Source organism: Ranitomeya variabilis, chromosome 3 (genome assembly GCF_051348905.1).
Source record: "Ranitomeya variabilis isolate aRanVar5 chromosome 3, aRanVar5.hap1, whole genome shotgun sequence".
Lineage (NCBI taxonomy): Eukaryota > Metazoa > Chordata > Amphibia > Anura > Dendrobatidae > Ranitomeya > Ranitomeya variabilis.
This window is the reverse complement of record NC_135234.1, coordinates 451,621,627-451,645,180: the sequence shown is the minus strand read 5'-3', so window position 1 is coordinate 451,645,180 and position 23,554 is coordinate 451,621,627. Positions and strand designations below refer to the sequence as shown.

The window sequence follows — 23,554 nt, the reverse complement described above, 5'->3', positions numbered from 1 at the left end:
AGACGGTACATGATACATAGCTACAGACCATAACTCCTGCATGAAGCCTCTCACTGAGAACTTAGTGGGTGATGAATACAAATCACAGACGCATCACTAGTGCTTCCGGACGGGGAAAAGGCGCCCTAATATTCCGGGCTGTTGTGGACAGCTGGCATCCCTGGGCTATACTCCGGCACTGTGTATGGTTTGCTTTTCTAGGACTTTGCCCCAAGTTCAGGTCTCTCCCAGCTCGGGTACAATGGTGAAGCCCCGCACTACATGGCGTCTGCCATGGAGGGAGCAGACGGCGGGTCGCCGGTGACGAGCGGCCGGTTGTATAACACCCCACCGCTGCTTACATAAACGGCTCAGGGTGGGGGCGGGGAGCAGTCGCCTCACGAGTTCTCCTGAAGGTGACAATGCCGCTAGTGGCCACTAGGGGGCAGCACGTGTCTGCTTCCTTCCACTAGTCAGTAATTAGAGGAGCCCTGGCTGTAATCCGCGGTGTGGGCGCCTTAACCCGTCCACTGCTGGCTCACTCCTCAGACGGGCATTTAGTGCTATCCCATCCTGCCAGTCTGTACGATGCAGTCGTGTCTTTCAGAGAGCAGGCGGTGACGTCACGGCGGCTGACTCCGCCTCCTCTGATGAGGTCACAGCTTTGGGGCTAGAGCCGGGAGGAGAGCTTGCTGGCGGCTGGCAGACAGTGCGCTCGCTGCTGCACGGGGCACACACACACGGCGGTGCCCACACACTGCCCGGCCGAGGCCTGCCTGTGGATTAGGGCACTGGGACAGAGCGGTGCCAACTTGGCTCCTGTGCTGGCAGCTGCGGTGGGCATGGCCCGTGTGCTGCAATGGAAGCCGGGCACCCCACAAAGTCCTGGGCGCTCTAATCCCACCCACAGGACACAGAGCATGACCCCAGAATGTGAGCTGATGGCTGGCCCCTGCCCCTGCTGATCTCCAACCATGGAGGTAAGGTCTCTGCCCCTGTGTGACCCCCCTGGACTATGCTCTGAGATGCTGGGGGTGGCAGAGGAAGCCTTCAAGGCTGGCAACTTTGACCTGGCAGCAGAGATCTACGGCTCTCAGCTGGATGAGCTGCCCCAGCCTGACAGGTCTCTGTATCTGAAGAAAGGAGATGCTTTAGCCCTGGCTGGGCGAGTTGCTGATGCTTTGGCCTCGTACACGAGGGCAGCGATGCTGCGCCAGCTCTGTCCGGAGGAGCTTGGCATACTGGTGGAGAGTATAGCTCAGAACATCAGGGAGAAAGAGCTGAAATTACCTTGTGCCAAGCCGAAGAGTGATGGTCTACATCCTAGTGAGGCGTACCGAGCCCCCGAAACCTGCACTAAAGCCCCCCCTGTGGGGCAATCCCTGGTGGCGGACCTCTTCTCCTGTCCCCTGTGCGGACTCCTACTACTGGACCCCGTGACGCTGAATTGTGGCCATTCTTTTTGTAAGAGATGCAGAAAATCAACTGAATGTAGTTGCTGCAACCATAGAGTAAAAGGCAAAGCGGAGGGGTGTGAAGCACCGTGCCTGGACCTGAAGGTTAACGTGGTGCTCGGGAACCTGTTCGAGAAGTGGTTCTGTGCGGAGACGACGGTGCGGAGACTGTCTGTAGAAGGAGACACCCTATGGGAGAACAACGACTTAATAGGTGCACTAGAAAAGATCAACACGGCATTGGAGCTGGGTAAGTGGCATCGCTGCACCATCATGTCATTATTACAGCCGACTATTAGTATAACGCGCTCTTCGGATCATACCGAGGTCAATAGCGATGATCTTACCGTCCTATGTGACCGAGGAGGAGCAAAAAGTTCCCCGGAGAACTGACTGATGCCAGTATTGTACACCGGTCCCATTAATAGGACCTGCATCCATCCCGCCTATCATGTGGTGGCATCTCTTCACCCTTGATGCTCTCCTCACTGACCTGACATTAACCATAGTGGCTGCACATTAGATGAGAATGGGCCTCCGATCGGTCGTTCATTCTGCGCTGACCATAAACAGATTCCCCCCCGCCATTTCAGATTAGTGGCCGAAAATATCCAACGCGCCCAACTGTGTTTTTTTTTTAACTACATTCTTCATTAGGTTGAAATGAAGGATTATTCCTTTAACCAGACCAGCCGGCCAACGTTCCTTACTGTCGAAATCTTCCATTTCAGATAACTTTGAACTTTGTGTTTTGGCTACCTTAGGAGCGGTTCTTGCGTAAACATTTTTTTTACATAGACACAATACGTATGTGTAACGAAAATAGAAAATTAGTGGTAATTAAAGGGATAATCACATTATTTTCTGTTGTGACATAGTGCTAGGACATGCCATACAGTTTATGATTATGGGGGACCAAGCTATGTGGCCTTCAGAGATGGAAAAGATGGAGGTTCCTTTGGCATTTCTTTTTTCACAGGTGGCACCAGGAACTTCAGCATTGCTTTTGTTTCTAGTGCAAAGACAATGAATTACAGGAGTGGTCACATCTTGGCTATCTATGGCAGATTGGTAGGATATGGCATAAGTGGCTGATAGATGCGGACCCCATGTATGAGAGCAATGGCAGATTGGTAGGATATGGCATAAGTGGCTGATAGATGGGGACCCCATGTATGAGAACAATGGCAGATTGGTAGGATATGGCATAAGTGGCTGATAGATGCTTACCCCATGTATGAGAACAATGGCAGATTGGTAGGATATGGCATAAGTGGCTGATAGATGCGGACCCCATGTATGAGAACAATGGCAGATTGGTAGGATATGGCATAAGTGGCTGATAGATGCGGACCCCATGTATGAGAGCAATGGCAGATTGGTAGGATATGGCATAAGTGGCTGATAGATGGGGACCCCATGTATGAGAACAATGGCAGATTGGTAGGATATGGCATAAGTGGCTGATAGATGCTTACCCCATGTATGAGAACAATGGCAGATTGGTAGGATATGGCATAAGTGGCTGATAGATGCGGACCCCATGTATGAGAACAATGGCAGATTGGTAGGATATGGCATAAGTGGCTGATAGATGGGGACCCCATGTATGAGAACAATGGCAGATTGGTAGGATATGGCATAAGTGGCTGATACATGCGGACCCCATGTATGAGAGCAATGGCAGATTGGTAGGATATGGCATAAGTGTCTGATAGATGCAGACCCCATGTATGAGAACAATGGCAGATTGGTAGGATATGGCATAAGTGGCTGATACATGCGGACCCCATGTATGAGAGCAATGGCAGATTGGTAGGATATGGCATAAGTGGCTGATAGATGCGGACCCCATGTATGAGAACAATGGCAGATTGGTAGGATATGGCATAAGTGGCTGATACATGCGGACCCCATGTATGAGAGCAATGGCAGATTGGTAGGATATGGCATAAGTGGCTGATAGATGGGGACCCCATGTATGAGAACAATGGCAGATTGGTAGGATATGGCATAAGTGGCTGATAGATGGGGACCCCATGTATGAGAACAATGGCAGATTGGTAGGATATGGCATAAGTGGCTGATAGATGCGGACCCCATGTATGAGAACAATGGCAGATTGGTAGGATATTGCATAAGTGGCTGATAGATGTGGACCCCATGTATGAGAACAATGGCAGATTGGTAGGATATTGCATAAGTGGCTGATAGATGGGGACCCCATGTATGAGAGCAAAGGAGAGCGCTGTACTGGAGATAAACACAGGTTGGGGCTTTTAGGACCAACAGTGGGGTGACAAATTTGAAAGCAGAAACTAGAGAAGATCTGCTTTAATTCAGTTCCATGTGCGCACACCCTTCGGCCATATGCCTTTCCCAGTCCTGTATGCACAGATGCTTAGGCAGTGTTAGGTTAGGGGGGATGCTATGGGAAATGCCACACTGGTTTTCTCATGAAAATATAGAGAATATGTGAAAAAAGAAAACATCTGTGCCACAGAGCATCCAAAGGGTGCTACATTTCGGTTGTGTGCCTCAGTGAAAAAATATGCCTAGAATTTTAATTTTACTGTTGTCAAAAGGGATTAAAATGGTGAAAAAAAAATCTCCGCTGTTTTTAGCTCCGTTGACCTGTTTTTCGTAAAAAGAACCTTTCTTCTGACTGAAGGCCTGAATTGCCAGTCAATGAAGTGAAAGGTCCTTATCTGCAGAGGGATCAGTGTGTCCTCCCAGACTGCACGTATACAGGAAGGGAAAGTTGTGTGCCGTAAACTGGGGCATAGTAAACACTGCTGCCAACTTACGTAATCCCACTGCTAGGTTTCCCATCACGTTGGCTCAGAGCACTGCAATGTGACACAGGGAAGATTTAAAGGGTTATTCCTAAAATATTAATTTGGCCCCAAATGTACAACCAAACTGACTGCGAGGGGTTCCTGAGAAAGGGGCTTTGGAACATGGTAATCAGGCTCTGCAAAGCCCCGTCTTCAATAGGGCAGAGGTTCACATGTTCAACCTCTCCTCTACTCATTGCCTCATTTGGTCCATTCAAGACAGTCTCTGCCGAGCCTTATTTCCAGGTTCCAAAGCCCGTATTCAGGATTGCTGGTATCCCAGCCATCAGCAAATTACAGTAAGGCCGGGGTCACACTTGCGAGTTCAATGCGAGAAACTCGCACATCAAGTCCTGAAACTGCCACCGGCACGCAGGACCGGAGCGTTCAGCTGCTGCAGCCACACACTTCGGTCCCGAGTGCCGGCGGCAGTGCCGGGACTTGTGCGCGAGTTTTTCGCAGTGAACTCGCAAGTGTGACCCCCCCCCGTCCTAAAGCTTAGGAAGCTACCCCACCCACACCAGGCTCTGTATGTACATTGTCTATTAACAGTGAACTTCTTCTCACAGGAGGAGGTGGAGTCCGGCTAGTGCTCACATGGCCAGCTAATCACGGCAATGATAATCTCCTAGTGATAAAACCTTCATTGTAAGTAAACAGCACATAGCCTGATAAGTGACACATCATTGAATTTTGTGTTTTAACCGCTCCCTCCCATTGTTCTCAGATTGTATAGCAAAATCCTGCTGACAGATTCCCTTTAATGAATGTTAACAAATAATGAGCCTTTGTCAAGTATCATTCCTTACAAAGGCCCAATTTTGGAGCTAAAACATGTAGCATGTCATGCAAATGTAATTGTATCTTGACAAGAAACCGATATTGCAGGCTTCTTATACAAGTTATAAGTATTGCCAAAGACCTCTGTCCACATCATCAAATTGAATTTTACGCAAAAAAAATGATTCATTTCCTGGGGAAAATAGTCCCTAAAACACATTTGATATTGTGCTTAGCAATGTAGTGTCAAGCTTTTTTTCTTTATGCATCACTCACAGTGAATACTGAAGACAAATAGAAACAAAGTCAGAGTTGCTTTTTTTTGTTCATTGCAACAACAGAAAAAAAAATAAAAAAGTAGAAAGTCATGCACCCGCCCCTAAAAAAATAAAACAAAACTACAGCTGGTTCATTTAAACTATACCCTCTCACAGCTGTTTAGCCCCTTTCCGACATCGGGCGTAATATTACGCTGATGTTGGACTCCCCCTGTTTAGCGTAGGCTTCGGTGCTGAGCCCGCACCTTTCCGGGCACACGTCAGCTGATCTATACAGCTGACCCGTGGAATCGCGATCCACCCGTGGCTGTTAACTAGTTACTAATCCCACCCCACGGTGACCCCATCACATGATCGCGAGTCATCGATGGATCTGCATGACAACCAGAGGTCTCCAGCAGACCTCTATGGTTGTCAATGCCGGATTGCTATGAGCGCCGCCCAGTGGTAGTAAGTGAGCATTACTGCTACACACAGGCGATCTGATCATCGCCTGTATGTAGCAGAGCCGATCAGACAACTGCAGCTTCTAGTCTCCCATGGAGACTGTTGAAGCATGCAAAAAGTAAAAAAAAAAAGTTTTTTAAAAGTATTTAAAAAATATGTAAGTTCAAATCACCCCCTTTTTTGCTCTATTCAAAATAAAACAATAAAAAACAAACCAACATACACATATTTGGTATTGCCGTGTTCAGAATCACTCGATCTATCCATAAAAAAAAAAAGAATTAACCTGATCGCTAAACGGCATAGAGAGAAAAAAAGTAAAAACTCCAGAATTACGTTTTCTTTTGGTTGCCGCAACATTGCATTAAAATGCAATAATGGGCAATCAAAAGATAGTATCTGCACCAAAATGGTATCATTAATAATGTCAGCTCGGCACGCAAAAAATAAGCCCCCACCCGGCCCCAGATCGCGAAAAATGGAGACGCTACGAGTATCGGAAAATGCAGAAATCCTTTAGGCTATGTGCACACGTCGCAGAATTGCCGCGGAAATTTCCGTGGCAATTCTGCAACTCCTGCTGCGAGTATATCGCATGCGGAATTGGCATGCATATTCCTGCTAAACACTAGCGTTTTGCAAGCATAATTAGCTTGCAGAATGCTAGCGTTTTTACCAAGCGATCTGTAGCATCGCTTGGAAAACTGATTGACAGGTTGGTCACACTTGTCAAACATAGTGTTTGACAAGTGTGACCAACTTTTTACTATTGATGCTGCCTATGCAGCATCAACAGTAAAAAGAAATAATGTTAAAAATAATTTAAAAAAAAAAGGTTATTCTCACCTTCCGAAGGCCCCCGATCTCAGCGGTGCACGCGGCCGCTTCCGTTCCTATAGATGCTCTGTGTGCAGGTCCTGCGATGATGTCATGGTCACATGACCGCGACGTCATCGTAGGTCCTTCACACAAAGCATCCATGGGAACGGAAGCGGCCGCGTGCACCGCTGAGAGGCGGGAGGACTCCGGGGGCCATCAGAAGGTGAGTATATCACCATTTTTTATTTTAATTCCTTTTTTTTTTAACAATTATATGGTGCCCAGTCCGTGGAGGAGAGTCTCCTCTCACCCACCCTGGGTACCAACCGCACATGATCTGCTTACTTCCCGCATGGTGGGCATAGCCCCATGCGGGAAGTAAGCAGATCAATGCATTCCTATGTGTGTGGAATCCCTGCAATTCCGCAAATTAATGAACATGCTGTGTTTTTTTCTGGAATGCGCTTCTGCTCAGGAAAACAACGCAGCATGTGCACAAAAATTGCGGATTGCATTCTATTAAATAGGATGCTTAATGTGAGCGTTTTTTTTCACGGTTTTTATATCGAAAAACCGCAAAAAAAAACCGCGACGTGTGCACACAGCCTATCACACCCCATAAAGCAGAAGATGTGCTCCAAAGTATCTGGTGTAGATGAACGCCTCAGCAGCCCAAATCTCTTTCTTGTCCTAAGGGTTTGTTTTATTGTATCAGTCAAGGTTATGAAAGGATCTGGTGAATGGAAACAGTATATTAGAATGTTCCATAACACTTCATTATACAATGAGTCACCTACTTTATGTAAGACTTGACAACCCCTTTAATACAGTGCATACTGTTTCATAACTTTGTTGGAACAGTTTATTATTTCCAAACATGTCACACTTTATCCTTCAGGCATTGCCTAACTTTACCTTATTATTTCAGCAATACTCATTTCCGTCCTAGAATTTGTGCCTCGGGCAGATAGAATATGTTTCTAATCTCTACAATGTCCTTACATAGTGACAATGTATAATTGGTGGCGAAAGGTTGAAGTTGATGGACTCGAGTCTTTATTTTCCAATTTATGCAACTATGTAGATGTATTTGTGTTTATTTCCCCCCATTCTTTTTAATGGGTGAAAAATACTGAAATAATTGACGTCCTGCAGATTGGAAAATGATGATAAATAAGTCAGAAGTCTCATTCACTGTGCTGGTACCGTAAAGGGCTGCGTTTTTTCCATGGCAAGAACGCAATAAGTGAACAATCTTTTATTAAAGGGGACGTTATCCTAGCACACCACTGATTGGCAGCTTCCTGTGTACAGTATAGATTTGTAAGCTCGCCCACACCGCTGATTGGCACCTTCCTGCGTACACTATAGATTTATAAGCCCGCCCACACCATTGATTGGCACCTTTCTGTGTGCACTGTAGATCTGTAAGCCCGCCCACACCACTGATTGGCTCCTTCCTGTGTACACTGTGCATTGTCTTCAAATTGCCAATCAACGGTGGTGGTGGGATTACACAGACTAGCCTGACTGCTGTGCATATGAGACCTAGTCAAGCAGTTATAATCTCCTGCTGATAACACTGATTATATTTTACCTACGACACCCAGCCCAATTAGTGATACATCATTGGAATTGGGCTCACTTGCCCTATATAATACTGCTCTCAGATTAAATGGCAAAAACCTGCTGACAAATTCCCTATAAAGTGAACGTGGTACATTGAACAGTCAGTCAGGCAGCAGTATGTTATAGAGCAGGAAGAGGTGAACAGATTAATGTATAGGTTTGTGGAAAAAGTTTCGGTATAACTTGTATTTTCTTCATTTAAGTATCCACACGTTCTGATCTTGTTAGTCAAGTGGGTGGTGCTAATTATAGATTGGAAATATCATTGTATACACTTGACTGCTTAGCTTAGAATGATCAGACATTTCAATGCATCAAATACCATTTTTATCAAGTATTTTCCCACAAACCTATATCTCAATGTGTTGTTCTTCTCTATAACATTCTACCCGTATATTAGATTCCTTTTAACACCATGCACACAGATTATGCATTTACACTGCAACTCTATGGTCTCGCCCTGGTTAGATGGCACTTGAGGTTTAGAGGTGCAGTCTTCCTTCCAGAAGCAGATGCCTTTAGCCTGTCTACAAGTGCACCATTGCCCAGGCTCATTAGAGCATGTCTGGCAGTGAGAACCGAGGAACGAGATAATCCCGAAAATGCTCGTTCCTCACTTGACCCATCTAAATGGGCCTTAAATGAGGAGAATTCAGATTATGGTGCACTGACTCTTTGTTACCTTCCACCTCGTTCTACGCATTATCCTTCTGTAGGGTAAATAATCTGGTAATTGTTTGTGGTCTGTGCATAGTTAGCTTGGAAAGTCTGTCACCAGCTGTGGTCAGTGTTAGATATATTACATAAGCAATACTGCGCTCTAGTCTAATCTCTAAAAACACATTACCAAATGCATGAGCACTTCGTGATGGAAAAACTCAGATAACCTTATGAATCTGAAAGATGAAATGCTAAAGCAAAAACACAGACGTGTTAAGGTTTATTTCAATGTTGGGTAGAAGAAACGGTCTAGACCTGTAGATCTACACACAGCCTCACCAAATGTTATATTTACTGAATCCACCACTTAAGGAAATATACAATGATTAAAATTACATTTTTTTTTTTCCGAAAGGAGTTGGATGATGTCTGCTGTGACCATCACCTATAATGCTTGGTTCTGTTTCATTTACTGCAATACGTCTTACCCTCTTTCTCTGGGACCTCCCTAGAGAGACCATTATGATTCCCCTCACCATATGTAGTGGTCCATGCACAAAAAAAAAATCTAAATTTGCACTGCCTCCAGTTTGAAAAACACTGATCTACAGTCATAGCTAAAAGTTTTGAGACTGACACATTTTGCCACTTTAGTTTATATAGTGGCAATTTGCATTAACACTAACGAATGAAGAGTGATCAGATAAAGTGCACCGTCACTTCTTGCCATGAAAATTAAACCACATGACTACTGAATGTCAGCGTTGACACAAAATTACCAATTTGCATAATTTGTGATCTTCTCGTTAGCTCAATAGAAAATGTTAACGAGCACGGTTGATATCATTCCATCATGCTGATTGAGTTATAACAGCAGACTTGTTGCTTTAAAAGAGAGTGGCTGCTTGTTCACCATAACAGTAATTTTGACCAGGCGTGTCCAAACTTTTATATGCCACTGTATATTAATTTACTTTACTTTATTGGCCTCAGTCTACTGGTCTTATGCATTAAGCCAATAGTAGTCTTCTTAATTAATCTACAACTTTGGCTAGTGAAATATTTAAATAATTACTTAAGAGTAAGGCTATGTGCACACGTTGCGGATTAGGCTTAGGAATTTCTGGTGCGGATTCTGCCTCTCCTGGCAGAAAACGCACCTGCGGTTTTTTGTGCGGTTCCGCAGCGTTTTTTTGTGCAGTTTTCTTGCGGATTTGCTGCATTTTTTACCCCTGCGGTTTTCTATAATGGAGTGGGTACAAAAACGCTGCAGATTCACAAAAAAGAAGTGACATGCTACTTCTTTTAAACCGCAGCGTTTCCGCAGCGGATTTTCCGCAAAGTTTTCACAGTATTTTTTTTTTCTCATTGATTTACATTGTACTGTAAATCAATTGCGGATCTGAAGCATTTCTGCCCTGCAAAAAGCGCTGTGGATCCGTAGAGAATCCGCAACGTGTGCACATACCCTAAATGTAGTAAAGAGACGACACACTCCTATAGAGTGATTAAAGCAATCATGTTAATACCTCTGTAACCCAATTATAAACTATATGTGCATTAGTTCTTGGCATATGCTGGTGTCTCCTAAAAGGGTCTGTCATCTTTGGAGAAGTCTTTAGCACTTTGGAGGTTCTTGTTGTATGTAGACAATGGCTCAGCTTGGATGTAGAGCACCATGCCTCCCTGGGCCCTAGGGATAGGCCCCGAACTCTTTCAGGAACATGGTCAGTAATGCTCCTTCACACCATCCATAAACATTGTAGAAACTACACACTGAAACATTTGTCATAATAACTTTGTAGAATGTATATCCAACTCTTGAGTCCAAATCAGATTTATGATATCAAAGCTTGACTATGACTTCCTGGGTGGTTCTGTTTAGTTCTTCTGATGTGCCTATTAAATGACCAGCGGTCGGCTACATGTAACGGCATATTTAAACAAGTCGAGCATAATTGTTTGTGCACAGAACAGTTGTTAATACTATCGTTCTGTGCAAGTAGAATATTATGTTATTGACAGCACATAGCTTGTTTATACAAAACTACCGACAATGTTTTTCAAAAATGTATGCACTTGACAAATGAGCATGGTGATTGCCTGCCTGTTTCGATGTACAAACAGTTGAGAATGAGTGTTCCCACCTGATCATTGACCCTTAGAAATGGGCCTGTACCCTACTTGACTCTCCTCTGTCATGTGCGTAGTGTAAACAACTTAGTGCAGGTGCTCACAGCCTGAAAACATGATAAGAGAGCAGGGAAAAGTCAAGACATGTAATGTAATCAGTGTACTTTTTGTTCAGTGTTGTTTGGGTTTTAACCACTTTGCTGCAAGGAGTTTCGGGACAAGTTTTAAATTTATTTTTATTTATTTATTTTACTCACTTATATAGTGCCATTAGTTCCACAGCTCGTTACAGACATTATCATCACTGACCACATTGGGTCTCACAATCTAGATTCCCATCAGTATGTCTTTGGAGTGTAGGAGGAAACCGGAGAACCCGGAGGAAACCCACGCAAACACGGGGAGAACATACAAACTCCTTGCAGATGTTGTCCTTGGTTGGATTTGAGCCCAGGATCTTGGCGCTACAAGACTGCAGTGCTAACCACTGCGCCACCATGCTGCCCTAGGTTTTATTTATGTATATCAAATGTATACCCATAACTATATTATTTATTTAATTTTTTTTTTATAGCTAACTGGCACACAAATAATTGCCACCAGGCGTGTGTCTTTTGATCAAATCTGCATCACACAGTAACAATTTGTAAAAGTTTGATAAAATGTAAAGGAGACAATAACTGAATACCTGTGTACTCCATGCTGATTGTGAATTTGTATTGATTACCCCTTTGCTGGGATTATGTTAGCCGAATAAATAGCGATCTCTGTGATTGGTGACGGTTACCACCTACTCAGGTATTCTGTACGGTAAGCTACACTGCGAAAACAGTTTATATTGTTCTTGAAGTGTCCTTCACTTCTTTACGATTCTACTTCAAGGATTTTGCTCCAGCGCATGTCCGAACAAATGTTTTTTTTTTTTGTTTTTTTTTTCACTTTGTAAGTATTGTGGTGCAGTGACCAATGTTACAGCCAGGGGGCACTGTGTGTGCACTTCAAGTTGCGCTTGGAGGCATAGTTGTGATGAAACAGTGACTGGCAGTGTTGTGAGTGGCCGATATGTATCGCAGAGGTGGGTGGCCCTGTAATGGAAGCCTGGGTATGTTTTGCTCAAGCAGATCTACTGCTGAGGGATTTGTTTACATTGGGAAGGCTTCCAGGTGTTTGGAGAGATGGGTGGGTCCAGTCACCTACAAACCCACCCAAAGATGCATGTCTGAACACCTAAGATGGTTTTGTGTTTTAGGACCTGTGGTGATGTCACGCTCACCTGACTGGCTATGTGACAGGTACCTGGGTGTGGTTACACCTATGTAAAGGAGGTGTGTGTAGCACATGGGGGGAGTGTTTGGTAGTCTGCAAGTGTGGACAGACTTCCACGTGTCCTGGCTGGACACTGCTGAGTGGCCTGTGTGCTGTAGGTCCTGGACGGTCAGTGTTGGAGGCTCCTGGGAGTGGAGTCGTCCTGGAAGCACCTAGAGACCATAGACCTGGACGGTCTGTGTTGAGGACCTGGGATTGATGTGAAGTCAGCACGAGGAGTGGAACTCCTGAAAGGTATCCCCGGACAAGGGGATTGTAATATGTGGCAGAGAAGTTTATCTGCTGCATGAACAGACTGGTGGTTGTGATAAGTTCATGGACATAATGAAATAGACTGTATGTCATGTGGTTTATGAAGTTTAATAAACCAGATTTGACCAGATTTGTGTGAGGTACCGTGCCTGAGTGCTTGAATCCTATGCCAACACACTCGGGTAGCGTATCACCACAGTATGTAATTGGTACCATGCTGGGCAGAGATTTAGAATCATGTATTTATTATTCAAGTACATGTAAATTATGCATGAGCCATAAGCCAGCTTCAAAAGTCAGAATCTTGCTTACGGAATCGCCTCTAACGATCAGGAAAACCAATAACATTCTCTTACAGTGTCAAAAAATGACTTTCTCTTAAAAGTCTGTGCAGCTGGTATTTACTAGCAATTCGACTGCAAATAGCTCATGGGAACTATTTATAGTCAAGTCTTGTAAAGCGTTGTGTTAATGAACGATAGGTTAGCGCGTCATCGCCTTGATGAAAACAGTGAATCCCGGTGTTAATTATAGTGTTAGGCATTATTGGTTTTATGGGTTTCCTGCTTTCTCGCAGCTAAACTTTATGATTTATGTAAAAAGGCCTATAATTTATTTATTTTCCGAGAATAGGGCCACTTTACATCAGCATGGTGCATCCAATTATCATCTATTTTTGGTTAGTTTGTCCATTTTCATCAAGGTGCCATCTGATGTTTTTTCTTTTGTATGTAGAAAAAAAGGTTTCCAAACTTTACCCTTTAGAAAGTGAAAAGCAGACAGCATGTGTTGTCATCTTTTTTTCACGGATTTGAATCGGTGATTGTGATCTCCAAATTGAATCAATCGTCGCTGTTTATTTTTGAGCACTAATGGTGAATCTGGCCATACGTGCTAATGGTTTCATGTTTCATCATAAAAAAAAAAAAAGATAAAACATGTATGAATACAATAATTTGTGTGAATAAGGCCTTACACGTATATAAAGTATCGGTGGGCGAAAGTCTCAAAATAAAATGGTTTATTTACTTGCACAATATTCTCTGAAGCATAAATAAAGATTATTATATATTATTAAGCAGTTACTAGCATTTCTAACACACCCAAGTAACACAAGTCATTTATTAATTAGGTGCCATGCATAAAATATTTTCCCGTATTTTAAAGCAAGTGATCTGAAGGAAAAAAGGAAATAGTGTTTTAAATTCTATTCTCGCTACAGAATACCAGATTATACCTATGTAAACAAATAGAACATGGCAATCCAACCAGATTATGTGATCTAGGTCAACTCAGAGTGTTTTATTTGTAGCTTCTGCATACTGTATCCTGGTTGTTTACTAATCTGATGGAATATATTTTGCCTGAAGCTGCCTGTTATATGTACAGTGGCATGTAAAAGTTTGGGCACCCCTGGTCAAAATTACTGTTATTGTGAACAGTTAAGCAAGCTGAAGATGAAATGACCTCTAAATGGCCTAAAGTTAAACATGACACATTTCCTTTGTATTTTTAGGCACAAAAAACTATATTGTTATTTTTTCCATTTAATCAAATTACAAATAGAAAAATGGGCCAATGCAAAAGTTTGGGAACCCTTGGAAATTTATGTGCTCAGATAACTTAGTCCAAGGTTTCAGACCTTAATTAGCCTGTTAGGGTTATGGCTTGTTCGCTATCATTGTTAGGAAAGGCCAAGTGATGCAAATTTTACAGCTTTATAAAAACCCAGCCTCCTCTAACTGTTGTGCCAAAAAGAGCAGCCATGGTTTCTTCTAAGTAGCTGCCTAGCACTCTGAAAATGGTGGAGGCCCACAAAGCGGGAGAGGGCTATAAGAAGATAGCAAAGTATTTTCAAGTTGCCCTTTCCTCAGTACGAAATGTAGTTAAGAAATGGCAAATAACAGGAACAGTGGAGGTCAAAATAAAGTCTGGCAGACCAAGCAAAATTTCAGTGAGAGCTGCTTGTACGATTGCTATAGAGGCAAATCGGAACTCCCACTTGACTGCAAAACACGTTCAGAAAGATTTAGCAGACATTGAAGTTGTGGTACATTGTTCTACTGTTCAGACACCTGCTACAAATATGGTTTTCATGGAAGATTTATCAGAAGAAAACCTCCATAATATTCAAGTTCAAAAGTATGCAAAAGAATATCTAAACAAGCCTGATGCATTTTGGAAACCAAGTCCTGTGAGCCAATGAGGTTAGAATGGAACTCTTTTTCCATAATGATCAAAAGGTATATGTGGTGGGAAAAAAAGGGCACAGAATTTCAGGAAAAGAACATCTCACCGCAAACCATTATGCATGGAGAGGATCAATAATTTTTTTGGTTGTGTTGCAGTCAACGGCATGGTGAACATTTCACGGGTAGAGGGAAGAATGTATTAAAACATTTTTTTAACAAATTATTGATGCAAACCTAACACAGTCTCTAAAAAAGATGAAGTTGAAAAGAGGATGGCTTCTACAAATTTGTAATGTTCCTAAAAACACGTCAAAATATACAATAGACTACCTCAAAAGGCGCAAACTGAAGATTTTGCAATGGCCCTCACAGTCCCCTGATCTGAACATCATTGAAAATCTGTGCCTAGATCTCAAAATAGCAGTGCATGCCAAACGACCCAGGAATCTCACAGAACTGGAAGAATTTTCCAAGGAAAAATGGATGAAAATCCTGAATGCAAGAATTGAAAGACTCTTAGCTGGCTACAGAAAGCGTTTACAAGCTGTGATACTTTAAAAAGAGGATGCTACTAGGTACTAACCATGCAGGATGCCCAAACTTTTGCGTCGGCCCATTTTCCTTTTTGTAATTTTTTAAATGTAAAAGATGAAAATGCATTTTAGCCAAAGAAACTTTAAAGGAAATATATCCTCTTTTAACTTTAGGCCTGTTAGAGATAATTTCACCTTTAACTTGCTTAAAGGGAATGTCACCTCCCAGGATGTATATGACATAATATGGGCAAACAGGTAATAGAAATGTTACACTAGTCCTACCTGTATGCCTCATATTAATGGTCGTCTTGTTGAGATACGTTATATTCTTTCTGTATGCTAATGATTTCTTCCAGGCTGTACGGTACCTGGAAGAAGTCTCCTGCCTTCTGTCTTCCTGGAAGAAGTCCCTGCCTGGAAGAAGTCCCTCTATAATACTAATCCCCTCCCATGCATGCCACTTGTGGCCCCGGAATCCCACGCCTGCACCCTGCGCTTCGTCAAAAATCCATATCTCTTCCTCCCTTCTATGGCCACTGCATTCAGGGATCTTCTGTGCAGGTATCGGGGACTTCCGCTCCAGTGACCTCCAGTGTGCACGCCGATAAGGTGCTCTCCCACCTTCCTTCCTGCATAGTCATCGCTATGTGCCCATATTAAGAGGTCATATACGTCCTGTGGGTGACCGATTCCCTTTAACTGTTCACAAAACAGTAATTTTGACAAGGGCTGCCCAATCTTTTACATGCCACTGTAGGTAGTATAAATGTCCTCACTGAAGTTTTAAAGAGATTGTCTTGTTATAACATTTTTGCTTTCCTCAGCAATTTGGGCACAAAACATTAATTAGGAGTAACCTCTGTTACTGCAAGGACACAGTCATGTTAAAGAGTGGCTCTCACTCTAGGTGGCGCTACATGACTATGTTTTACAGCATTTAAATTATCTCTGGTTTCAATAGTGCAAGTGGCTATAAGGAACTATGTAACACATGTAAATATCCAATATTTACTGCCACAACTATTTCTCTCCTTCCCAGGCTGATAGTTCTGCTGCACGTCTCTCGTCTTATTACCGCACTGTTCTACACCATGTTCCAAATTATTATTCAAATTGGATTTAAGTGTCATAAATATTTAATTGTTTTGTTTTTCAAATAAATCCGTGGATGGTATTGTGTCTCAGGGCTCAATGGATCACTTACGGTAAATCAATCTTAACCCCTTCCCGACATCGGACGTACTATCCCGTCCGATGTCGGGTCCCCTGCTTTGATGTGCGCTCCGGCGGTGAGCGCACATCAAAGTCGCGACATGTCAGCTGTTTTTTACAGCTGACATGTGCGCGCAATAGCGGCGGGTGAAATCGCGATCACCCGCCGCTATTAACTAGTTAAATGCCGCTGTCAAACGCAGACAGCGGCATTTAACTACCGCATCCGGCCGGGCGGCCGGAAATGAGCGCATCGCCGACCCCCGTCACATGATCGGGGGTCGGCGATGCTTGTATATTGTAACCATAGAGGTCCTTGAGACCTCTATGGTTACTGATCGCCGGTGGCTGTGAGCGCCACCCTGTGGTCGGCGCTCACAGCACACCTGCATTTTAGCTACATAACAGCGATCTGATGATCGCTGTTATGTAGCAGAGCCGATCGGGCTGTGCCTGCTTCTAGCCTCCCATGGAGGCTATAGAAGCATGGTAAAAGTAAAAAAAAAAGTAAAAAAAAATGTGAAAAAAATATAAAAGTTTAAATCACCCCCCTTTCGCCCCAATCAAAATAAATCAATAAAAAAATAATCAAACCTACACATATTTGGTATCGCCGCATTCAGAATCGCCCGATCTATCAATAAAAAAAAAGCATTAACCTGATCGCAAAACTGCGTAACGAGAAAAAAAATCGAAACGTCAGAATTACGTTTTTTTTTTGGTCGCCGCGATTTGCATTAAAATGCAATAACGGGCGATCAAAAGAATGCATCTGCACCGAATTGGTATAGTTAAAACGCCAGCTCGGCACGCAAAAAATAAGCCCTCAACCGACCCCAGATCATGAAAAATGGAGACGCTACGAGTATCGGAAAATGGCGCAATTTTATTTGTTTTATTTTTTTGCAAAGTTTGGAATTTTTTTTCACCACTTAGGTGAAAAATAACCTAGTCATGTTAGGTGTCTATGAACTCGTACTGACCTGGAGAATCATAATGGCAGGTCAGTTTTAGCATTTAGTGAACCTAGCAAAAAAAACAAACAAAAAACAAGTGTGGGATTGCACTTTTTTTGCAATTTCACCGCACTTGGAATTTTTTTCCCGTTTTCTAGTACATGCCATGGTAAAACCAATGGTGTCATTCAAAAGTACAACTCGTCCCGCAAAAAATAAGCCCTCACATGGCCAAATTGACGGAAAAATAAAAAAGTTATGGCTCTGGGAAGGAGGGGAGTGAAAAACGAAAACGGAAAAACGAAAAATCCCACGGTCATGAAGGGGTTAAACACATGTGATAATTAGTTTTCCAGGTGATTCTAATTAAAGAAAAACTACTTAAAAATGATGTTCCACATTACTAAAGCGAACCTGTCACCCCCAAAATCGATGGTGAGGTAAGCTCACCGGCATCAGGGGCTTATCTACAGCATTCTGTAATGCTGTAGATAAGCCGCCGATGTTACCTGAAAGAGGAGAAAAAGACATTAGATTATACTCACCCAGGGGTGGTCCCACTCCGATGGGCGTCTCAAGTCCAGTACAGCGCCTCCCATCTTCATTCCATGACGTCCTCTTCTGGTCTTCAAGCCGCGGCTTCGGCGCAGGCGTACTTTGTCTGCCCTGTGTGTTGAGGGCAGAGCAAAGTACTGCAGTGCGCAGGCGCCGGTATGGTCAGAGAAAAAAGACCGTATGCACTACTCCGTGAAGGTGCCAGGTCCACTAGCGGTGGACACCGCGTCTCTGGAGTCACACGGACCCTGACAGTATACTATCTTCCTTACAGGCTACCACTGACACATCTGATCTCGTATGAGACGGACCACTGGAGCCTGCACTAAATCTCCTATTGGTTACTGAAGAAGGCCAAGAAAGGCCGAAACGTTTTCTTTGTCTCTTTTGCAATAAAACAAAAGAGAACTGCCTTAAGTTGAGTGCCGGGTTTATTCTATATTATTATGGTATGGTCAGAGAGGCCCGGCACCTGCGCACTGCAGTACTTTGCTCTGCCCTCAACAGGGCAGACAAAGTACGCCTGCGCCGAAGGCGCGGAGACCAGAAGAGGACGTCATGGAATGAAGATAGGAGGTGCCGGAGCGGACCTGAGACGCCCATTTGACCGTGGACCGCAGCGGGACCCCTCAGGTGAGTATAATCTAACCTCTTTTTCTCTTTCAGGTAACATCGGGGGCTTATCTACAGCATTACAGAATGCTGTAGATAAGCCCCTGATGCTGGTGGGCTTAGCTTACCTTCGATTTTTGGGTGACAGGTTCCCTTTAAAGGGACATTAGCAATCTGCAGTCCTATGTACAACACAGATAACTGAAAAATCTCTTAAGTATAGATAATTTAGTGAGTATTACAAGCAGTACCTATGTAACATCACAGATAACACAGTGATAAATTGAGTATAGGTAATGTAAAAATGAAAAAAACTTTATTCAGGCATAGCAAGCCATATTAAAAACATGAAAAGCCTTACGCGTTTCAGGTGCATGCAGCACCCTTAGTCATAAGATATACAATTAAAATCACATGCTAGAGAAGCCGGCCAAACTTTCTGTAAAGGAGTGTCAGCAAAGGTATATTGAGAACAAATGCTTGTATCGTGGAGGCAAAGGGCATTATGTTTGCCAGTGTCCAGTGAAGCTGTAGATAAGCCCCTGATGACGGTGAGCTTACCTCACCATCGATTTTGGGGGTGACAGGTTCCCTTTAAGCAGGCCACAGTTTTCAAGTAACATGGGAAAGAAAAAGGATCTCTCTGCTGCCGAAAAGCATCAAATAGTGCAATGCCTTGGTCAAGGGATGAAAACATTAGAGATTTCACGAAACCTTAAGCGCGATCATCGTACTGTGAAGAGATTTGTGACTGAAACAGGCAGAGTTCATGCAGATAAAGGCATTATGAGGTAGGTTTCTGCCAGACAAATTCATTGTATTAAGAGAGCAGCTGCCAAAATACCATTACAATCCAGCAAACAGTTATTTGAAGCTGCTGGTGCCTCTGGAGTCCCTCGTACCTCAAGGTGTAGGATCCTTCAAAGGCTTGCTTTGGTGCATAAACCTACTATTCGGCCACCCCTAAATAGTGTTCACAAGCAGAATTCCTGTCGCTTCAAGCAACTGTTACACCTCAGTATGGAGCTGGATTCACAGCTGCACAGCTGGTTTCACAGCCTGCACAGGCAAGAATCCATCTATAGGATGTGTATGGGAGAGATCAAAGCAGTTCGTCTCCACCACCCATCTCAGAGACAACCGAGAATAAGAAATACAGCCTGAAGAGGGCAAAACTGGTCAAAATGCAAGATTTGACACATAACAGCCAGAAATAATGTTATCCTTCATGTGTTTTCATTTCATATGCAAATGAGGCTCAAGTGCTATGGGTGTGTCAAAGCACTTCCCAAGCCTCTGCCTCCCTTGTGACTGGACAAGGAATAAAACCGTGGAGGTAGAGGCTTGGGAAGTGCTTTGACACTACCAGAGCTCCAGAGTCTCATTTGCATATGAATTAAAAGCATTTTTTTCAGTCACAGAGCAATGGATTGCATAAGTAATAGTGTGGATGCCATTATTCAAATCAATAGAGGGTGGATGTGTAGTACCTGGTCGTGGCCACTATACAGTCGATGGAGCTGTGCTGAGCAGCTCCATGATTGAGCAGTTCAGGCCTTCGCAGACATCGGGAATGCCAGATGTTGCACCACCACCACCAATTAGACATTGATGACCCAATGTCATAGGTCATCAATGTTAAACTCCCTGACAACCCCTTTCAACCAATGATTGAATCTGAAAAAAATCTCCATAGTTATCAATTAAGCCAATTACAGCCTAGACGAGTGCTTCTAGAATTGCCAGATTGGCTTCACCTTTCTTTGTCTTCTATTTAATTGATTTTCTCCTCATTTGAATGCCATGCTGACTTCATGCAATGAAAAAGGAAAACGGAGAGATATTTAATTTGAGCTTGATCCTCCACTACAGTCGCTGAGGCCCAGATGTAGATGTGGTCTTTCTAATGAGGCCATAGTAGAAGAGGTTTGAGGATCTCTGGCCCAGACTGTTCTAGGTGTCATGTTAATTTACTTGTACTGCACAAAGCGACAAGCGCAGTAAATGATTGTTCATTTAATATAGATCAAGGTTAGTAGGTGAAGGGAATACTCATAAAGAATGACACAAATGAAAGTCTCACTTAAATGCAGGGATTACACAGAGATAATTACAGGCAGTTATTTCAGTCTAAAACGAATGCTGAGGAGACATGTAAGCCATGCTCAGGGAGTTGTGGTCCTAATGCTTGTAATTAATGTGTCCTGTATGGGAGAATAAGACTTGTAAATAAGGCATAGATTCATGTGAAAGGGTAAATGACGCTATTCTGTATTGTACACACATTATACAGCGCATCCTTGTACAAATACAATTCATTATACTTTGATTATTAGTAAAGTATAAAATGATAATTTTATTATACTGGTCTATACATCTTCTTGCTCAGAGTATAGGTAATGACTAGTATTACATGATACTGGAACGCCCGCCAGGGCTGTGGGGCACTCGGTACCGGGTCCAGTACTTAAGGGGACGTGTCAAGCGGCGACCCCGTCTGTGGCCCTGGGTGCCCATGTAAAAGGCATATTGATTAAAGTTTATGTTCGTGACGCCACCTGTTGTATTCGGTCAGTAGGGACTGACGCTGCTTGAAGGGGTCCTCTGGGGTGATGGTATGGCAGCTAGATGGTATAACTTCCCACTGGTGAAGTGTATCCCCAGGACTCCCAGTGAGTAAGTGAAGATGGTGAGAAGTGCAGTGAAGAACGAGGACACAGGTTTGCAGTCTCTTTACCTGGTTTACTGAAGCTTCAGGCAACCGCAGTCCAGGGCACCAGATCACAGGACAGGCATGGTCCGGCCGGCTTGGAATCGAATCCAGAGTCCCCTTTACCAGGTGGAGATGAAAGCCTTCCTCAACGCGGTGGTGTTGTAGTCCCTTACTGCCTATGGCTTCTGATAAGGTCCTCAAAGTTCCTCTCTGTCCCCCATTATAGGTTAGGACACAACCCGTATGACAGGTGAAGCATGCATTTTTATAGGGTCTCTATCACGACCCGAGCCCTATAAGTATCACTGTGTCTCCTGGGTGTAAAGGCGGACAGGTAACTTGAAGCTCAGCTGTCCTGCCGATTTCAGCTATGCCACTTAGAGTTCAGCACAGCCACGGTCTTACGGCTACCAGAATCTGCGCCAGCCAGGGAGGTAGCTAATTCACTGCTCTGCTCTGCTAGTATCACTCTCCTGTGCCTTTTCTCTCCTGCACACTTTCCACAAGTTGTTCGTTCTTTCTGTGTTCTCTTTTCACCAGGAGCTGTAGTAACTCAGAGTGTCAGGAGGTCTGAAGGGGCCATGTAGTCTGTCTGCCCTCTTCTCTGTCCTCTGACAGTCTGACTGAAATCTCTCACTAACTGACCCTTTCCCTCCAGACCAGAATGTATTTATAGGGGAGTTCACCCTAAACCAGGTTTAGAGCTCCTCCTTCTGGCCTGGAGTGTGAACGTGTTGTGTGTATGTGATTACCTGGTGAAAGTTATCCTTCATCGCTTCCAAGCAAGACATTGCTCTCCCTGTGAGGAAAGCAATGCCACTGCGACGACCATGACCCTGGGGCGTCACACTACTTTACCAGAAAAATGTTTCTTTATTCTAGAATGGCCCTATTACGGACTGCTATGGACAGTCATCATTGAGCGGGGGCACCATTGCGTTTTTTTAGGGTGCCATTTTCCGCGATTAGGGTGTGTAACAGGGACATAATTGAACCCTAGACTTTGTGAATTTATTTTGGTGTGTCAAGTGTTGAAATTGGGGCTCGTCCCTCATCCTCTAGTGTATTTATTTCTACTGTATGTATATGTTCGATTACTTGGTAAGGTTTTAACGTGAATCGTTTTAGTAAATATCAATAAAGGATCATTTTATTTATATATTATTTTTTATGCTGTATTTTTTTTATGTGAATGTTTATACATGTACTTGCCGGTTGTTGGTGAGGCAGTTTTGTCAGTTAGGATTGTATGCCATATAAACGTTTTTATGGTTGCCCCAATCTCTGTTTTCCCCAAATTACTGACTCCATGTGTGCTTACTTTTATTGTAATAGGTGTGGAATACTCATTTATTTTAATAAACCTTGACATGAACCAATCATTTTGTTCTGGCTGATGAGAGGCCCCAAGAGAAAAGATTAAGAACATGTGCTCTAGATAGTCCCCTTTTTTTGCTCACCACTTGTGATGCTGCCTTCCTTTTTCAGACCTTAGATCAGAAGTCACCAACCTTTAGCTCGAGAGCCACATGTGGCTCACAGGCGACAAATGAGTGGCTAGTGGCTATGTGCCAGCTTGATGCATTAGCTCCAGGGTTAGAAACCAACTATGAAGAGCAGGTCTCCAGCTGGTGACTTCTAGGAGTCGGAGCATGAAGCTGGATGTGATAACATGGAAGGGGTGCTTGCTACGAGAATACCAAATGAGGCTAAAGTTGGAACCCTTGGATGTAATTATCCTGCCTAAAAGGGGACAGGAGCACAATGTCTCCTTGTGTTTTTGGTGGGGAAGATTTGGCTGTCATCATACTGGTAATTGGGGTCTCTGAGTGTCACTACTGTGATGCAGGAGGGCACTGGATGAGGCTTGCGATCTCAAGAGTTGAATGTGGATCTCAAGGAAAGATGGGGACCACTGCCTTAGTATTTTTCTCACTAACTTCTCATCATATTTGTACCATTCCTCCTCCATAGCATATTTTCTCCTATCATTAAAGGGAACCTGTCACCAGGTTTGGCCGATACGAGTTACAGCCACCGCCTTTCAGGGCTTATCTACAGCATTCTATAATGTTGTAGATAAGCCCCCGATCCGACCTGCAAGAGAAGAAAAATAACTTTTATTATACTCACCCTAGGGGGCGGTCAGGTCCGATGGGTGTTGCAGGTCCTGGTCCAGTGCCT

At 43.6% G+C, this 23,554-nt stretch overlaps 1 protein-coding gene across 1 annotated transcript in view; it reads left to right on the top strand.

Annotated features, from left to right (window-relative positions):
* The first annotated feature begins 476 nt into the window (after positions 1-476).
* Positions 477-23,554, top strand: part of LONRF2 (LON peptidase N-terminal domain and ring finger 2) — a 64,783-nt gene continuing 41,705 nt past the window's right edge. The window contains exon 1 of the mRNA XM_077296557.1: positions 477-1,683. Coding sequence (XP_077152672.1) covers positions 954-1,683 — 730 coding nt within the window. The 5' untranslated portion in view covers positions 477-953. The remainder of the gene's footprint in view (positions 1,684-23,554) is intronic.